Source organism: Myotis myotis, unplaced genomic scaffold (assembly GCF_014108235.1).
Source record: "Myotis myotis isolate mMyoMyo1 unplaced genomic scaffold, mMyoMyo1.p scaffold_m19_p_6, whole genome shotgun sequence".
NCBI classification, from domain to species: Eukaryota; Metazoa; Chordata; class Mammalia; order Chiroptera; family Vespertilionidae; genus Myotis; species Myotis myotis.
Window position 1 is genome coordinate 68617813 of NW_023416368.1, and position 14934 is coordinate 68632746.

At 44.4% G+C, this 14934-nt stretch overlaps 1 protein-coding gene across 13 annotated transcripts in view; it reads left to right on the forward strand.

The window, feature by feature from the left end:
• The window catches only part of PALLD (palladin, cytoskeletal associated protein), a 407453-nt gene that overhangs the window by 350175 nt on the left and 42344 nt on the right, over positions 1–14934 (forward strand). For 10 of the 13 annotated variants that reach the window (XM_036315085.1, XM_036315088.1, XM_036315090.1 and 7 more), the window contains one exon: positions 12674–13348. The exons of the other annotated variants lie outside the window; for them this stretch is intronic. In XM_036315085.1, the coding sequence (XP_036170978.1) occupies positions 12674–13348 (675 nt within the window). The remainder of the gene's footprint in view (positions 1–12673; positions 13349–14934) is intronic. 13 annotated transcript variants of the gene reach the window in all.

The window sequence follows — 14934 nt, forward strand, 5'->3', positions numbered from 1 at the left end:
AGTCCTGCACCTCAAGCAGAGGTGCCATAACATAATAGTCATCTGCACTGCTTCCAGCTGGGTAACCTTGAGAAACTTAGTATAACTTTGTGTCTGGGTTTCCTCATCTGTAAAATGAAGATCATAAAAGAGGCCTTATCTCCTGGGGTTTTTATAAAGATTAAATGAGTTAATGTAGACAAAGCACGTTTAAGGGCATCTGGTCCATAGCAAGTGCTCAGTAATAGTCAGCTATTACCATCAGCAGCGGTAGCAGTGATGCTGGCAGTGCCGGCAGTAGTAGTAAGAGTCACGATGGGTTACATTCTTTGGAGGAGAGCCTCCCTGGTGACTTCAAACACAGGGAGTGGTTGTGCTCAGGCTTCCAGAGTATTAGGTGCTATCTAAGTCAGTAGCACTATATCTTTATCATGTGACTTTCTTTAAAATATAAGCTTCTAGAATTGCATTTATTTTAAGAATTATCTATTTATAATTTACACTCGAGACCTGGTGCACGGATTCATGCACCGGTGGGGTCCCTCGGCCTGGCCTGCATCCTCTTGCAATCCAGGACCCTTCAGGGGATGACAGAGAGCCAGTTTTGTCCCGATCCCCGCAGGCCCGATCCAGACAGGAGGGAGTCCGATCCTGTATGTTGAGCATCTGTCCCCTGGTGGTCAGTGCACATCATAGCAACTGGTCGTTTGGTCACTTAGGCATATATATATATATATATATATATATATATATATATATATATATATATAAAGATTTTTATATATTTTAACCATTACATTAATTTTTATATGCACAAGGTTAAAAATTTTTCAAACTACAGGTATAGATGACTATAAAATACAAAAATAAGACTTCTGCCCAGCTGGTGTGGCTCAGTGGTTGAGCCGGGAGGTCACAGTTTGATTCCCGGTCGGCATGCCCAGGTTCTGGGCTGGCTGGGGACAGGCAGGAGGCAACCAATCAGCGATTCTCTCTCATCATTGATGTTTCTCTCTCTCCCTCTCCCTTCCTCTCTGAACTCAATTAACAACAACGACAAAAAAGACTTCCTCAACCTCATTCTAGTCTCACTATCCAGAGATAAACACTCTTAACTATTTGTTTTTCAGTCTTTCTGGTGGTTTCTTTCACAACTTTATGAACAGTCTATGTATTCATCCATTCAGTGATTGATCCACTATAGGTAGTGCTCTTAGATTAATTTTTAATATTATTCTTACCAGCAAGATGTTCTTGTCAGGCCTTTGGTACTAACGAGCTGATACTTTTGTGAAGTTACTTAATCTCTCCCTTTCTTTTCCTGTGTCTATAAAATAAGGAAATTGAGTGAGTTGGTTTCCAGGGCCACTTTTTTAGAAGTATTAGAGAGACTTAAACTAACTTAGGAAGGAAAAAGAAAGCCTGGGGGGATGGGAGGGAACAACTGTTTTGTACCTGGAATTCAGAGATAAACCTGGTGTGAGGGTTAGACCTGGATCAGATGCCGAGACAGCATCTCAGTTTTAAAAGTCTCTCTCTCCTTGTCTGTTATCTCCCCCATGGCTTCAGTTTGTAGGTATGGGTTTCCTTTTTGTAGGGTCTTCCTCCCGTGGCAGCCAGCAATTCTGGGGGATTTGTCCTAGTAGTTAGCTGTCAAAGGACAGAGGACACACACCCCTATTGTCTTCCGTGTGAAAAACCCGGATTGGGCTGGCCTGACCTGGACTGAGTGCCCAAACACAGAGTTCATAGAGCTGTTGTCATAATCACAACCTGCATGTTTTTTCCCACACAAACAACTGAAAACCTACTTCTGTCCTGCCCTGTGCGCATCCTTGCAGGATTTGCTGAAGCCATACGATGCTGAGCATCTCACTGTGCTGGGACCAAGGGTTGGGGATTTGCGATTGGCAGACCCACAAGGATAGGGAAGAAGCCGATCTTATAGAAAGAGGGGAATGTTTTTCCCAGCTGAAGGGAACAATGGTAGATAATAAAAACAGATGTCTCCTCCTCTTGGAGTTTCAGGCAACTGTGGTTTTTAAGATGGAACTCCAGTTCTCCTCTGACTCCTGAGTCATTGCTTGCTTTATATGAATGCTCACTGCCATGTCACCAACCAATGCCCTTTCCCATTCTCCTTCCAGCAATAAAGGATGCCCTTCCCTTACACATTCTTTAACTTCCTATCAGCAGTTAAGAACTCCTGGCAGTATTTTCGCAATAATTTGAACAACAAGTCCAGACATCAATGCTTCAGGTTCCAGCCCCAGCACCGGAGTTCACTGCTGCCTTGTTAGCAACACTCTGTTGGATCTTTATGACCCGCTACACAATGGACACACCGGGAAACCATTTCCCCTTTCTGTCCAGGGACCCACTTTGTTATCTCAGGATACAGTGTATGCTGTGAAAAAGTGGCTGCAGAGCATTTGCAGTGATGGGGAAAAGGGGCCCCGCGAAGGCAGGGAATTGCCTGGAGATGACTCAAGTTCTCAGCAAGTACTGAAAATATCCCAAGGCACTTTCCCTCAAGGTAAACACCAACTTGGGGCATTTTTGACTGATAACCAAATAAAATGGAAAATGGGCGCTGGGACAGGGTGAGCTGCCTGAGACACGATAGAGTGCCTCCCGGGTGCCAAATTAGGAACTGTGTTCCCAGGTTCACAAACATCTCCTATGGAGGATGGGAGTTTCATGTTTTGGATACTAAAAAGCCAGAAATATAAGTACTCATTATTATAAAAGAGCTCTGATTGTTTCCCCTCCCCCCGTTCCCCATGAAAGGACACCTGGCAATCTCTTTGCAGGTGTTTAGTGACATCTGTGTGCAAAGCACTGTGGGAATCATTAAGAGGACCCTGGCTCTGGGTGTGATAATGTCACTTCGAAGCCCTGGCAGGTGGGTGTGATAATGTCACTGCGAAGCCCTGGCAGGTCCAGACCGGCCTCGTGGAGTGGGGGCCCTGTGGAGGGAGAAGGAGTTGCTAGATGTTATTAGGAGGGGCTTTGAGAAGAGATAGATATTGAAAGGGGCACAGAAGGATCAACACAACCTCAGTAGATCAAGAGAGATTGTTGGGAACAGAGGGCAGTACATGAAAAAAGGCCAAGAAGAAGGAAACCTCAAGGTGAGTTCAGGAGTCAATGAGACTAATTTGGGAGAATGGAAAAGTGGAGATAGAGTAGTAGTTGGAGGTAAAAAAAAAATCAATTAAAATATTTTAAAAAAAGAACGTTAGGGCTGCCTTGGGCCAAATATTGAGAATCTTCAAATATCAGGCATTATTAGGGGGAGAAACCAGATTGGGGTGAGAGGGACTCTACCTTAGACATGCTAAGTTTTGAGGTGGAGTGGCATGTTTAGACTAGATGGGAATAGGTAGTAAAAAATATATATAATTGATGAAAGGAATTTTGTGGCAATATAAAGGGGGAGTTGATTGAAGATGAGCACAGTTATGTTTCCATTTATGTAGTAGCTGTTAGAACCTGAATCTCTTCATATTTTGTATCATTTTTGGTTTATACGGCATTTTATGTTGTTTTGCCTTATTTATTTATTATTTTTTGGAGACTGTTTATGACCCAACTTGAACAATGCAATGAAATTCTCCTTTAGCTCAAACTATGATGAAACCAAAAATAGATCTTGGCTGAGATTAGATTTTGTGGCACAAATTGTGGTTTGTAGGTTATGGTTGTTATTGTTCCAACAAATAAGTGTAATTTAAAAATCATTTAGAAGTAAAGCAAATGTTGCTGAAACAAACAAAAAAAAAGAATTGGAATTCAAGGCTGAGGTCTGGGTTAGAGACAGAGATTAGGGAATGAGGGTGATGCTGTTGACCCCTTGTACCAAGAGAAGGTAAAGAACATTTACAACTTAATGGGATGTGTACAGAGAGCTGGCAAAGGGACCAGTGAGGGAAATGGGGTGCCATGTGCAAGGTAGAAGGACAGGAATGGTTGGTGGTGTCAGTGGTGGCAGGGGAGGAAGGGGTGGGAGCTCACACTGTCAGAAGGTACAAAGGTAGGAATGACAGAGGAAGGTCTGGGACTGCTGAAGGCGGGTCCCGAGCACGGCATAATCCTATCTTCATGTTGAACAGAATACCTTAAAATAATGGTTAGGCCCTGGCTGATGTCGTTTAGTGGTTAGTGTCAGCCTACACACGGAAGGTTCTCGGGCTCAATGCAGATCAAGGGAACATACCTGCGATTCAGGTTCCATCCCTGGCCCTGATCCAGGCACTTGTGGAGGCTGCCAATCAATGTGTCTTTCTCACATAGATGTTGATGTCTCTCTCTCTCTACCCCCACCCCCCATTCTCTTCTTCTTCCTCTGCCCTCTCCCTCCCTCCCTTCCACTCTCTCTAAAAATCAGTGGAAAAAATATCCTCAGGTAAGGATTAACATTAACAAAAATAATAATTTTTAGAAGGTTTATAAAATCAGGTCAAAGGACCAAAAAAGTTTTGTGGCCCAAAGAGGGGAAAGGCTTATTAACAGAACAGTGGCGATGGAGCCACTGAAATGGTTCACGTTTCTTTAAGGGAGAACATTATAGCAGAAAGACATCCAACCCAATTCCCACAGGAACTGTTCGAGACACACAAAACCCAAAAGCTGTTCTTCCTAATTTCTGGACCGAATTTGTCTACAAGTATATGTGTCTTAAGAAAAAAAAATGTAACTAATGTTAACCAATTAGGTGATGATTATTCATAGTAGAAGTACCCCCCCTCCCCAAAGGTATCCTTTTTATAAGATTTACTATGGAATTATTTTCATTTGCCTCTAATGCCTTCAAAATCTATTATTTTTAACCAAAAACTTAAAAGATATATTCATCTTTCAAAAACAGCTGAAACATGCGAAAACATCAAACGTATAAAGTTGATATATGTATTCGGATATAGAGCAGTATACTTGAACTTGGTGAGTTGTTTACAGTTCCTTTAACACTAGTTCCTTCATAATGTTTAAATGTTACTGGGCTAAAGAGTAAGGATCATAAAATCTGAAAATGTATTAGGACCACACAGATATTACATTATAAATTTTCACTTTAAAGTAGAGAAACTGGGCTCCAGAGAGGATAAGTGAATTATCCAAAGTCATAAATACCTCGTGGCCAAGCGCAGTTGAACTATTTGAACATTTCTCTAGTTTGGTTGAGTCTGTGTTCATACTTGTAAATAATCTGTGTGATCATGGCTTTATCTGTGCAAGATATCTTACTTAGAAAAACACAGCTTGGAGAAACACAGTTTTTCTAAGAACTACCTTAGAAAAACAGCTGTATGACCCTGAGTGCTGTATAACTTGATGGCACAGCTAGTGTTGTACTTTACAGAAATCTGGGGGATTTTAATAAGATTCAACAGGATTTATTGAGCATCTTACAGGTCAACAGAGAGGGAGATATTGAAGATGAAATGTTTGAAAGGAGTCTAGAGAAGTGAAAATACTATTGTCTTTCAGTAGAATAAAGCCATTTGGTGAAAAAGTATAGAATAAAGCCATTGGGTGAGTAGGTTAATGGTTGTTACTTTTGAAAGATATGACTCTTTGCCCTTCGTAATAATTCATTCTTACAAATACAAACTACACACCACTGTTTTAGATATTCAACTCAGCAAACATAAACTAATATGGAAATGACACAGGCTGGGACAAGACTACCAATGATAAAAATAGAAATTTGAGTAAACATTAATCAAATGAAACCCTAAAATATACAAATTACTTACTTCATTGTAAGACTGAAAGTTGAGTATTTGTCTATCGTCCCCACCCCTCCCACTCCAATTCTTTATAATCTCAAAGAAATTTTATACTTAAGTTCCTCAACATCTATGCTCAGGTGGCTTTCCTTGGTTGTTCTAGTTAGAAATGAGATCCCTGATTTGCTTCAAGCATTGACAGAAAAGATGGGAGAACAGGTTTTTTCTTTAAGAATGTACTTCGTCTACGTTAAGAATTGATATCAAATATTTCCAGTTGGAAATAGTCCATATTAGTTCCTTTTCAGGCCCACTAAATTAGCATAGTTTTTATAAGAATCAGCAGCTAATGCCTTCCTGCTGTTTTCACTGGCCTGTGTGGCAACAGAAATGAAAATTATTTAAGGCATTTCACTGTGATGTGGAGTTGATGCTTTTAGAACCTGACCTCACATTCCTCCCCCAGAAAAGGCTAAGGCTGGCATGCCCGAGCGCCACGTCACTGGGCTTCACCAGGCTTAGCAAGACCGTAAATACCTCCGGAGCCGGTCCCTTATCACATACGATTTATATTGGGATACACATCCTCTCCTCTCCGTGGGGCTGTCAGTGCCTGGACCACGTCCTGTCTCGGGCCCTGCGGCCTTCACAGGGCCAGGTGACCGCCTACCCCACGGAGCACTGGATCTCCCCGCACCTCCGAAAGGAGAATTCTTCGCAATGGCCAGTGGGCTGCAGGGTTCGAGTCTGACGAACCTTCGTCAGAACACCATCTCCCAACCTCTCCATCCTTATTCCTTGTGCCCCATGAGAGACACGGCCAGCCTGTGGTACTCTGGAGACTTTCCCAGGAGGATTATGACTTTCCCAGTTGCTCCCTCTCTTTCTCATGGTACCTAGAGTGACTGCACATAGAGATCAGTGTTATGTATGAAGACAGAAAGAACTACTGTTCTTCTGTAGCACGGCCCAATGCAGGTCTCATTCTAGGTGGGAGAGATGAGCCTCTCTAAAGAGACTCAGGTCCTGTGCTCATTTCACTTCTTCCTTGAACCCTCCTAGGTAGTTCACTGCACTCGGTCCTGGCTCTGTCTAGAGCAGCGATTTTCAACCTGTGGGTCGCAACCCCTTTGGCGGTCGAACGACCCTTTCACAGGGGTCGCCTAAGACCATCCTGCATATCAGATATTTACATTACGGTTCATAACAGTAGCAACATTACAGTTATGAAGTAGCAACGAAAATAATTTTATGGTTGGGTCACAACATGAGGTACTGTATTTAAAGGGTCACGGCATTAGGAAGATTGAGAACCACTAGTCTAGAGTCAGCGTGATTTACAAAGGGCTCGGAATGAATTAAAGATCAAAGAAATGGTCTTTTAAAAAGAAACCGGTGTCATTTTGCAATATCTGTTAAACACACATTCCCAGAGTGGTCAGTTTTGATTGTAACATTCTTGGATTTGTGGTACTTTGTAGACAACCCATGTCTACCACTGCCCTCTCCCCCAACTTTATGGGGAATGTATGTAAATTCGGTTATTTTTCTACTTACACCCTCCCCTAAACCCAGTGCAGTGCATTCTCATTTGGCTTATGTTAGGCTAATTGTATTGTGTAAGTGACTGTTCTCAAGACTGTGATTTCCATAAGAGGGGCAACAAGAACTTAGTGCTAAACCAAGTAGGTTGTTAGATGCTGAGCCTCACCAAGTGGACCTAGCTTCTGTGACGTGAAGGCCTACATGGAAGCATGAGTAACAGAACAAGAACAACAACATTGAAGCACAAATCTAATCAAGTTGTAGATGGAACTTTAATGAGTACACCCTGACCTGCAGCCCTTGTAGGAGTTGCATATTCTATTGATTTTATAAGTCCTCAGAATTAATATATTGAACTGCCTCATACATAAGATCCTGAGCTAATCCCAGTCAGAGAGGAGTACCCCCTAATGATCTTCATTTGAACATTTTAAAATTCCCCAGCCCATATGGGGCGCTCTGTTATCGGACTGCCCCTTGGGCTGTGCCTGACAGCACAGTGAGGTATAGAAACTGCAGCCAGAAACGAGCATCGGTGTTGTCACTGATGCACCTGCGTGCTTCGTGCTGGGCGGGGTGTTGTGAGGGAGCTGGCTTAGGGTTGTGAGGATGCTGCAGTGTCACGGTCCCTGTGCTTATAAACAGCAGGACCAGAGCAGCTCACCGTTCAGAGGGAGCAGTATTGCAGCTCTGTGTCCTGCAGTGGCCTCTGTATCACACAGTAAAAAATGAGAGGGAATATATATAAACCAGCAGCATATTTATTCTGAAAGCACTGATGATCCCAAGAGCTTCCCCAGACAGTGATGAATGCTGCGTCGTTATTGGTGTGAGCAGGGGATGAACTGCTGCTCGCAGGCCAGACAATGCTCCAGAGGCCGGCTGGGAATTTCCAATTTACATAGAAGTTGTTTTCCAGAAGTTCACTTTCACATCCTTTATTTTGAGCTTGGGCGGCAGCCCCCCGGAGAAAGGGTGATATGCAGTAACAATGACTGACTTGTATTCAGTCTTTCCTTCTTTACTGAGCACTTTGGAGAGAATGATATAGCTCGGCTATGGAGCCAACCAGGTGACTTGACCTCACTAATCTGTGGGGAATTTAAAACATGGGGACAATCGCTGCAGCCCTCCCCGGGCTGTAAATGAGTCAGCCCAGTGCCAGGAGCATGACAAGTGCTGTCCCTCTTCTCCCACCCCCACTGTGGCCATGTGAGCAGAAGGTTGAGGAGGAGCCGCCGCGAGGCCAGCCATCTCGCCCCCCACCCCTAGTTCCCTGCATCCCCATGTGCCATTGTCGTTGTCAGTGCCAGCTCCTTGCAGGGGGCACAGATAAGGAGAGTTCCCTACAGTAAGGAAAACATTATCTCCATTTTTAAATCTGCGCTTTGTAAAGTAACCAGGATGGATGGGTTGTCTCTCCTGCTGCGGGACATTTATTGAGCTTCTACGATGTGCCAGGCACTGTGCTCACAGAATCCTCACAGTCACCCCACAGTGAGGAGCTGGCGGAGTTGTGCTCCAGGCCAGTACCACCCAACTGCCAGTCGCCTTTTTCTCCCGTTACCCAGCTGCCGCTGGCTGGCACTGCCTCCAGGCGGGTGGCAGAGGTTACTGAATTGGAAAGTAAACTACATTCTACATCTGTCTGTCAATCCTGAAACTTTGCCTCATTCGACAATCTGTAAAACTTTTTAAAACTTGTGCCCAAACCATTGCGGGGGTGAGTGGGGGGGGGGGGGGAGGCCCCTCTGGGGAGCAGGGATCTTGAGTGTCGGTAATGTAGGAGAATCCACTGAGCTAGTATTTACGTATTCCCTTCCTGAGCTGCCAAGATCCTCTCTCATAGTGGTCCCATTTCACCCTAAAAAAAAAGAAAATCAAATTTGAAGTCAGATATTCTTAAATATATTCTTAAATATGTAAATATTTAAAATCTTGACTAATGATCCAGACCCTAAAGGCCCTATGGCTGCATAAGAGTTAAATCCTTAGGAGGCAAAGATGACCACAGACTTCTAAAAAAATCATGTTGAAGGTCAGGGTTCTTTTTTACTTCCTTTAAAAAAAAAAACCTTTCCAATTACAGCTGACATTCAGTACTATATGATTTCAGATGTACAGCGTTAGACATTTATATAACTTATGAAGCGATCCCCCTAAAAGTCTAGTACTAGGTCAGGGTTCTGTTAGGTGGACATGTCTGGTGTGGGAAAAGGGGCCAGGGACAGACGGGTCTAACTAACCTGGCTCAGGCAGGTAATGCTCCGTGACCTTAAGCAAGTTATTTACTAGTAAAATTCCTTTCCCATTTGTAAAGGGACTATGACAGGTACGTGACAAAAAAAAATCCAGACATCTCATTTCCTTAAGTATTTAAAACTTTACAATTGAAGGAGGGGTTGGAGTAGGGCCTTTCTTAGTCCTTTTGAATCGAGGGTGTGGTGGGGAGAGGGAAAAAAAAGCTGGGTGGGGTTTGATGGAGTAGGTGTGCAAAAATGGAAGACATGAACTTTGACATTCAAAGTGTAGCTGCAACCAGGGCTGTCTAGAACTTTTAATCTAAATGTTCAGCCTTTACCCAGTATTTCCAAGAGGTTCTATTCAGTGTCATTTTATTTCATTTTCAAAGGGCCAATGAAAAAATGGGGAAACCAGAAAAGTGATGAATTTTTATAATAAATAACTTTTAAGTAATTTCCAAAGGCCACAGGTAATCTTCCCTTTCTGGTACCTTTCATTTCTTTTGCCTTTTTATCTCGGTAAAATCAATTTTTATTTTAAAAAACAAAACAAAACAAAACTTGCCCGGCTGGTGTGGCTCAGTGATTGAACATCAACCTATGAACCAGGAGGTCATAGTTTGACTCCCAGTCAGGACACATGCCCAGGTTGCGGGCTCGATCCCCAGTGTGGGGCGTGCAGGAGGCAGCTACCTCAGAATCCAGGTGTCAGACCTATTTAATTCAGGTATTCTTTTAAATAATGATTTGCGCAGAAAGCAAGTCAGACCCTTGAAGATTTAAAATAACTGTTTTGCTCTCCCTTCCCCCACCCCTCAAATTCCCTGAATATTGTCTTCCTCACCCAGTGCAGAACGGGGGAGAGTGGAACCCTAGCAAAGCTCCTCATTGCGGTGTACACTAGTAGCCAGAACACGAGGATGCCTCTTCGTTTCTTGTGAAATGCTACATTAATACTTTCTGGAACTGTCACTTATGACTAAAAGCAGCATCTCAGCAGCTTTGAGCCCACTTGGCTTGGCAAACTGGGTGGTTCTTTTTAATGCCCCAATGAGTAGGCTGGAGCCCATACAGAAAGTTAGAGCCAGTATGGTGGTGGTCTGGGCTTTGCTGCTCTGGCCTCTTTGAAGACTGGCTTCTCCGGAGCCACTCCCTAGCCCTGGGTAGAGGACCCATCACGCCACACACAAGGTATGACATGCTGTTTGCAGCAGCCGCGCCAGAGCCACTACACAGCGATTTGCTGATGTCAGGCCAAGCTTAAAGTCCCTCAAAACGCAGGCTGGCCCAGGGTAGGGGCGCTGTGGCTTTGAGGAGGTCCCCACAGACCACTCCCAGCCCAGGTGCACAGGAATGGGATGCATTCCAGGAATGGGATGCATTTTGCCACAGCTAGGAAATGAGATGGTAAAGGCAGGGGGGTCAGAAAGGAGTGTTTGGAGATTCAGAATGAGAGCACTGCATGATGGGTCTTAGAGCTGGTGGGTGGTTTTTATGAGTTCTATTCCTGGGCCAGTTCTAAACACATGAGCACAGGAGCACATGTGCTAGACAACCGCACAGACATCCGGACTTTGGTGTCCTGGTGAATTCCAGCAGTGGCAGGGGTGCTTGTAAAATGCTGAGAGTACGTTCCATGGGACCCACAGAGTTCTTTGGTGTTGGAACCTGGAAGCTCTGCACATTATTAAGCATGTGGGATCATCTTCTCTTTATAATTTTTAGTTCCCCAAAATGTGTAATCACCCAGTAATCACTTTACTGGGTGATTACAGAAGTGAAGAGCAAATAGGAATTTTTTGCTGATGTTCCCACAGCTAATGATGCTTAATAACAGATCTAAATCTTGTTTTATACCTTTACCAGCAGCTTCAATTCCTAATATTGCTTTGGATGTATAAAAGCTTGATTTTTAAAGATGAAATACCTATGGATAAGGAAGATTTTGAGTTTTGGGGTTTCATTTAGTTTTAAAAGGTGTAAAGTTGGGCCCTGGCTGGTGTGGCTCAATTGGTCCAGTGTACCAAAAGGTTTCAGATTCGATTTCTGGTCAGGGCACATTTCCGGGTTGAGGGCTCAATCCCCTGTAAGGGGCATGCAGGAGTCAGCTGATAGATGTTTCACTCTCACATCGATGTTTCTCTCTCTCCCTTCCTTTCTCTCTAAAGAAAAAGTTTAAAGTTGGGAACATAGCTTTCCCCCTATTGGTGGAATGAATATGTGGCCTGTTTTATCTGCTTGTTATAGTGCCACCTTCTGTTGAAGTTCGTTTTGATAGCCATTAGTCACTATGCAGTGAATAAGAGAAAACAATCTATATATAAAATTCAGTTAAAAAGGAAAGCTTCTGAGTAAAATATAGTTAATTGCTAACTTTAACAATTCAAAAATTAAAATTTTAATTCAAAAATAAAAATTCAATCTCTTCTTGGTGGTAGAAAGTACTTGGGGAATTAAAACTGCATTATTATAAAATTAATAATTTGTTATTCCTTATTAAACACCTACATTTTAAAAATAGATATTATTCCATATGATTTAGACATGGCACAAAATAGCTAATACTTTTATCAATATTTATTAAGGTTTGTATAAAAAAATTGGCACTTCAGATTATTAAAATTTCAGGCATGGTAAATTTTGCATATTTTTAGGGAACAAATGCAGAAATTGCCGTGGATCTAACCTCCAAAATCAGCCTGTGGTATTTCTCAAAGACAGAGTTGACAGCATGAAGTAGGCAAAATGGACTAACCTAAGTCTGCCAAAAATAACTCATATCAAGTGGGTTTTTTCCTTTTAATTTTCTCATTCTGATAAAATTCTTGCTCTAAAAATTGGCTACAAATGAGGGGACTGAGACTCAGGTCAGACGTTTTTCTTTAAATACTTCTGTTCCATGAAAATGAAATAGGGCTTTTGGAAGTCGGACCGAATTTCCATCACGATTTGTAAACTGATTTGAGTCATTAGGTAAAACTTAAATCAGACACTGAGCTCGCAGATCACACTGAATTGACTCCAGGCGGATAACCTGTGCCTCATTGTCCAGGTACAGCGTGGAGCTGGCAGGCATGGGAGTGAGTTATATGTTCACAGCTTAACCTCCCTGCACCAAAGGAACGTTCCTTCCGGCTCCCTCTCTGAAGGTGTCGCTTTTGTCTCTCTTCCCAGGGACCCTCTGAAAATCCAGCAACTGCAGAACCAGATCCGCCTGGAGCAGGAGGCCAGTGCGCGGCACCCGGTGACCGGCACCCCGTGCAGCGCGCCCCCATCGCCGCCCTTCCCGCCACCGCCCGCCTTCCCCGAGCTCGCGGCCTGCGCGTCGCCCTTGGCCCTGGAGCCCATGAGCGCACTCGCCTCGCGCGCCGCCCCCACCATGCAGTCCTCCGGCTCCTTCAACTATGCGCGCCCCAAGCAGTTCATCGCGGCTCAGAACCTCGGTCCCGCGTCCAGCCAAGGCACCCCGGCCTCCAGCCCCAGCTCCTCCAGCCTCCCGTCGCCCCTGTCCCCGACACCGAAGCATTTTGGCCGCGCGCCCGCGCCACCCTTCGCGCAGCCCTTCGGCACCGAGGCCGAGGCGCCGTGGAGTCCCTCCTCGCCATCGCCCCCGCCGCCGCCGCCCCCGGTCTTCAGCCCCACCACGGCCTTCCCGGTGCCCGACGTGTTCCCGCTGCCGCCGCCGCCGCCGCCGCTCCCCAGCTCGGCCCCGGCCTCCCACTGCGCCTCCCCCGCTGCCCGCTTTGGCCACAGCCATTCGCCCGCGGCCTTCCTCAGCTCCATGCTGCCCTCGCAGCCGCAGCCTGTCGCCGTCAACGCCCTGGGCCTGCCCAAGGGCGTCACCCCCGCGTGAGTGACAGCACCCCCCTCCCCTCCCACCTGAGGTTGCCTGGCCCCTTCCCCATGCACCACTGACCTGCAGCCCAAAGGGGTACCCCTGTCACCTTTTTACATACCTACCCTCTTCCAGTTTTTAAATTCTCATCACCTGACCAAGCTGTTCTTGCATAGCCACCTTACGTTGCTGAGAGCAGCACTTTCTTCTGCGTTACCAGGAGATGATCTCAGGAGCTCCCCAAATCTAAGCAGTGCTTTCACATTCGAAGACAGTGGCGTCAGCTACCATTTCCTGAGCATAGTGCAGTTCACTTGTGTTCCCTCATTTGGTACACTTCTAAGATATATGAAGGGTTCCAGTAGTCAAACAGTTTGCCGGGGTCACACAGCCATCACATGGAGATTTGAATCCGTGCCTGACTCCAAATCCATGCGCATACCACCAAATTATGTACAGTCAAAATCGGTTCTCCGATGTCTCCTATCTCGAGCAGTTCAGTTCTTGACCAAGTTGTTCACAGGAAAAAAAAATGTCTCGGTTATTGACCAAAACTTCAGTTTTCGACCTGACAGCCCTTTCATGTTGATACCTCAGCATGACAAAAAGCATCTCTCAGGCAACAAATAAAGGAGCGAATGCTTTTGTTGCTGGCAAAATCCACAATTCGCACAATTTTAAAACATAAAGAGGCCATCAAGAGTGCTAATGTTGCTAAGGATGTGAAAGTGCTCACTACACAACAATCCCAGACAGTTGTATGGGTAGAAAAACTGTTGTTGATCGGGTAAAGGAAAGCAGTTAGGCAGTGACAGTATTTCGAAGGCAGTGATATATGACAAATCCCTTTAATGCTAGTAGGGGGTGGTTCCATAAATTTAAGAAGTTTTTATTTAACGGTTAAACAGTACATGAGACATATACTGTATATAAGAAAGGTTAAAATGGAATCATTTGGGAGTCTGGGACAGATTAATTCCATTTACATTATTTCTAATGGGGAAAAGGGATTCGGTTTTCGAACAATCGCTTCTCAAACAGCCTTTCAGAGTAAACTGAGTTTGAGAAATGAGGTTCCTCTGTATCTTAATATTTCAGATCAATATTACAATAGAGGTGGAGGGGCTTGGTTATTAAGTATATACAATGTTTTTGAACTATCTAAATTAACAGAATTAACTTACATTTAGGTAGTGATTGATTGGAAGGGGGTGCGTGTAAATGTCTTTATGTTGGTGATGCAAATAAGTGAGGCCGCGTGCAATCTAGTGAAGAAATGATGGTGCCGGTCTGACCCCAGCCAGCAGTGATCTCAGGGGAGGTGACGGGGATCCTCTGTTTCTCTCTTTGCATTTTATCTCATACCTGTCTTTCCTTCTGTCACAATGATGGCATGCAGCCCTCTGACATTTTTAAATAGAAAATTTATGAAGATAAATACGATGACAGCTACAAAAGTACAGTAAAGCCTCCAAAGGAACATCGTACGGGTGTCTGGCATGTCTTGGTGAAGAGGGAGTGTGTGAAAGCTAGCACCCGCTCGTTTTACTGAAGAGTTCAGAAATAAGTAAGTGCTAGCAGAGGTCAAGCCAGTTCCCAT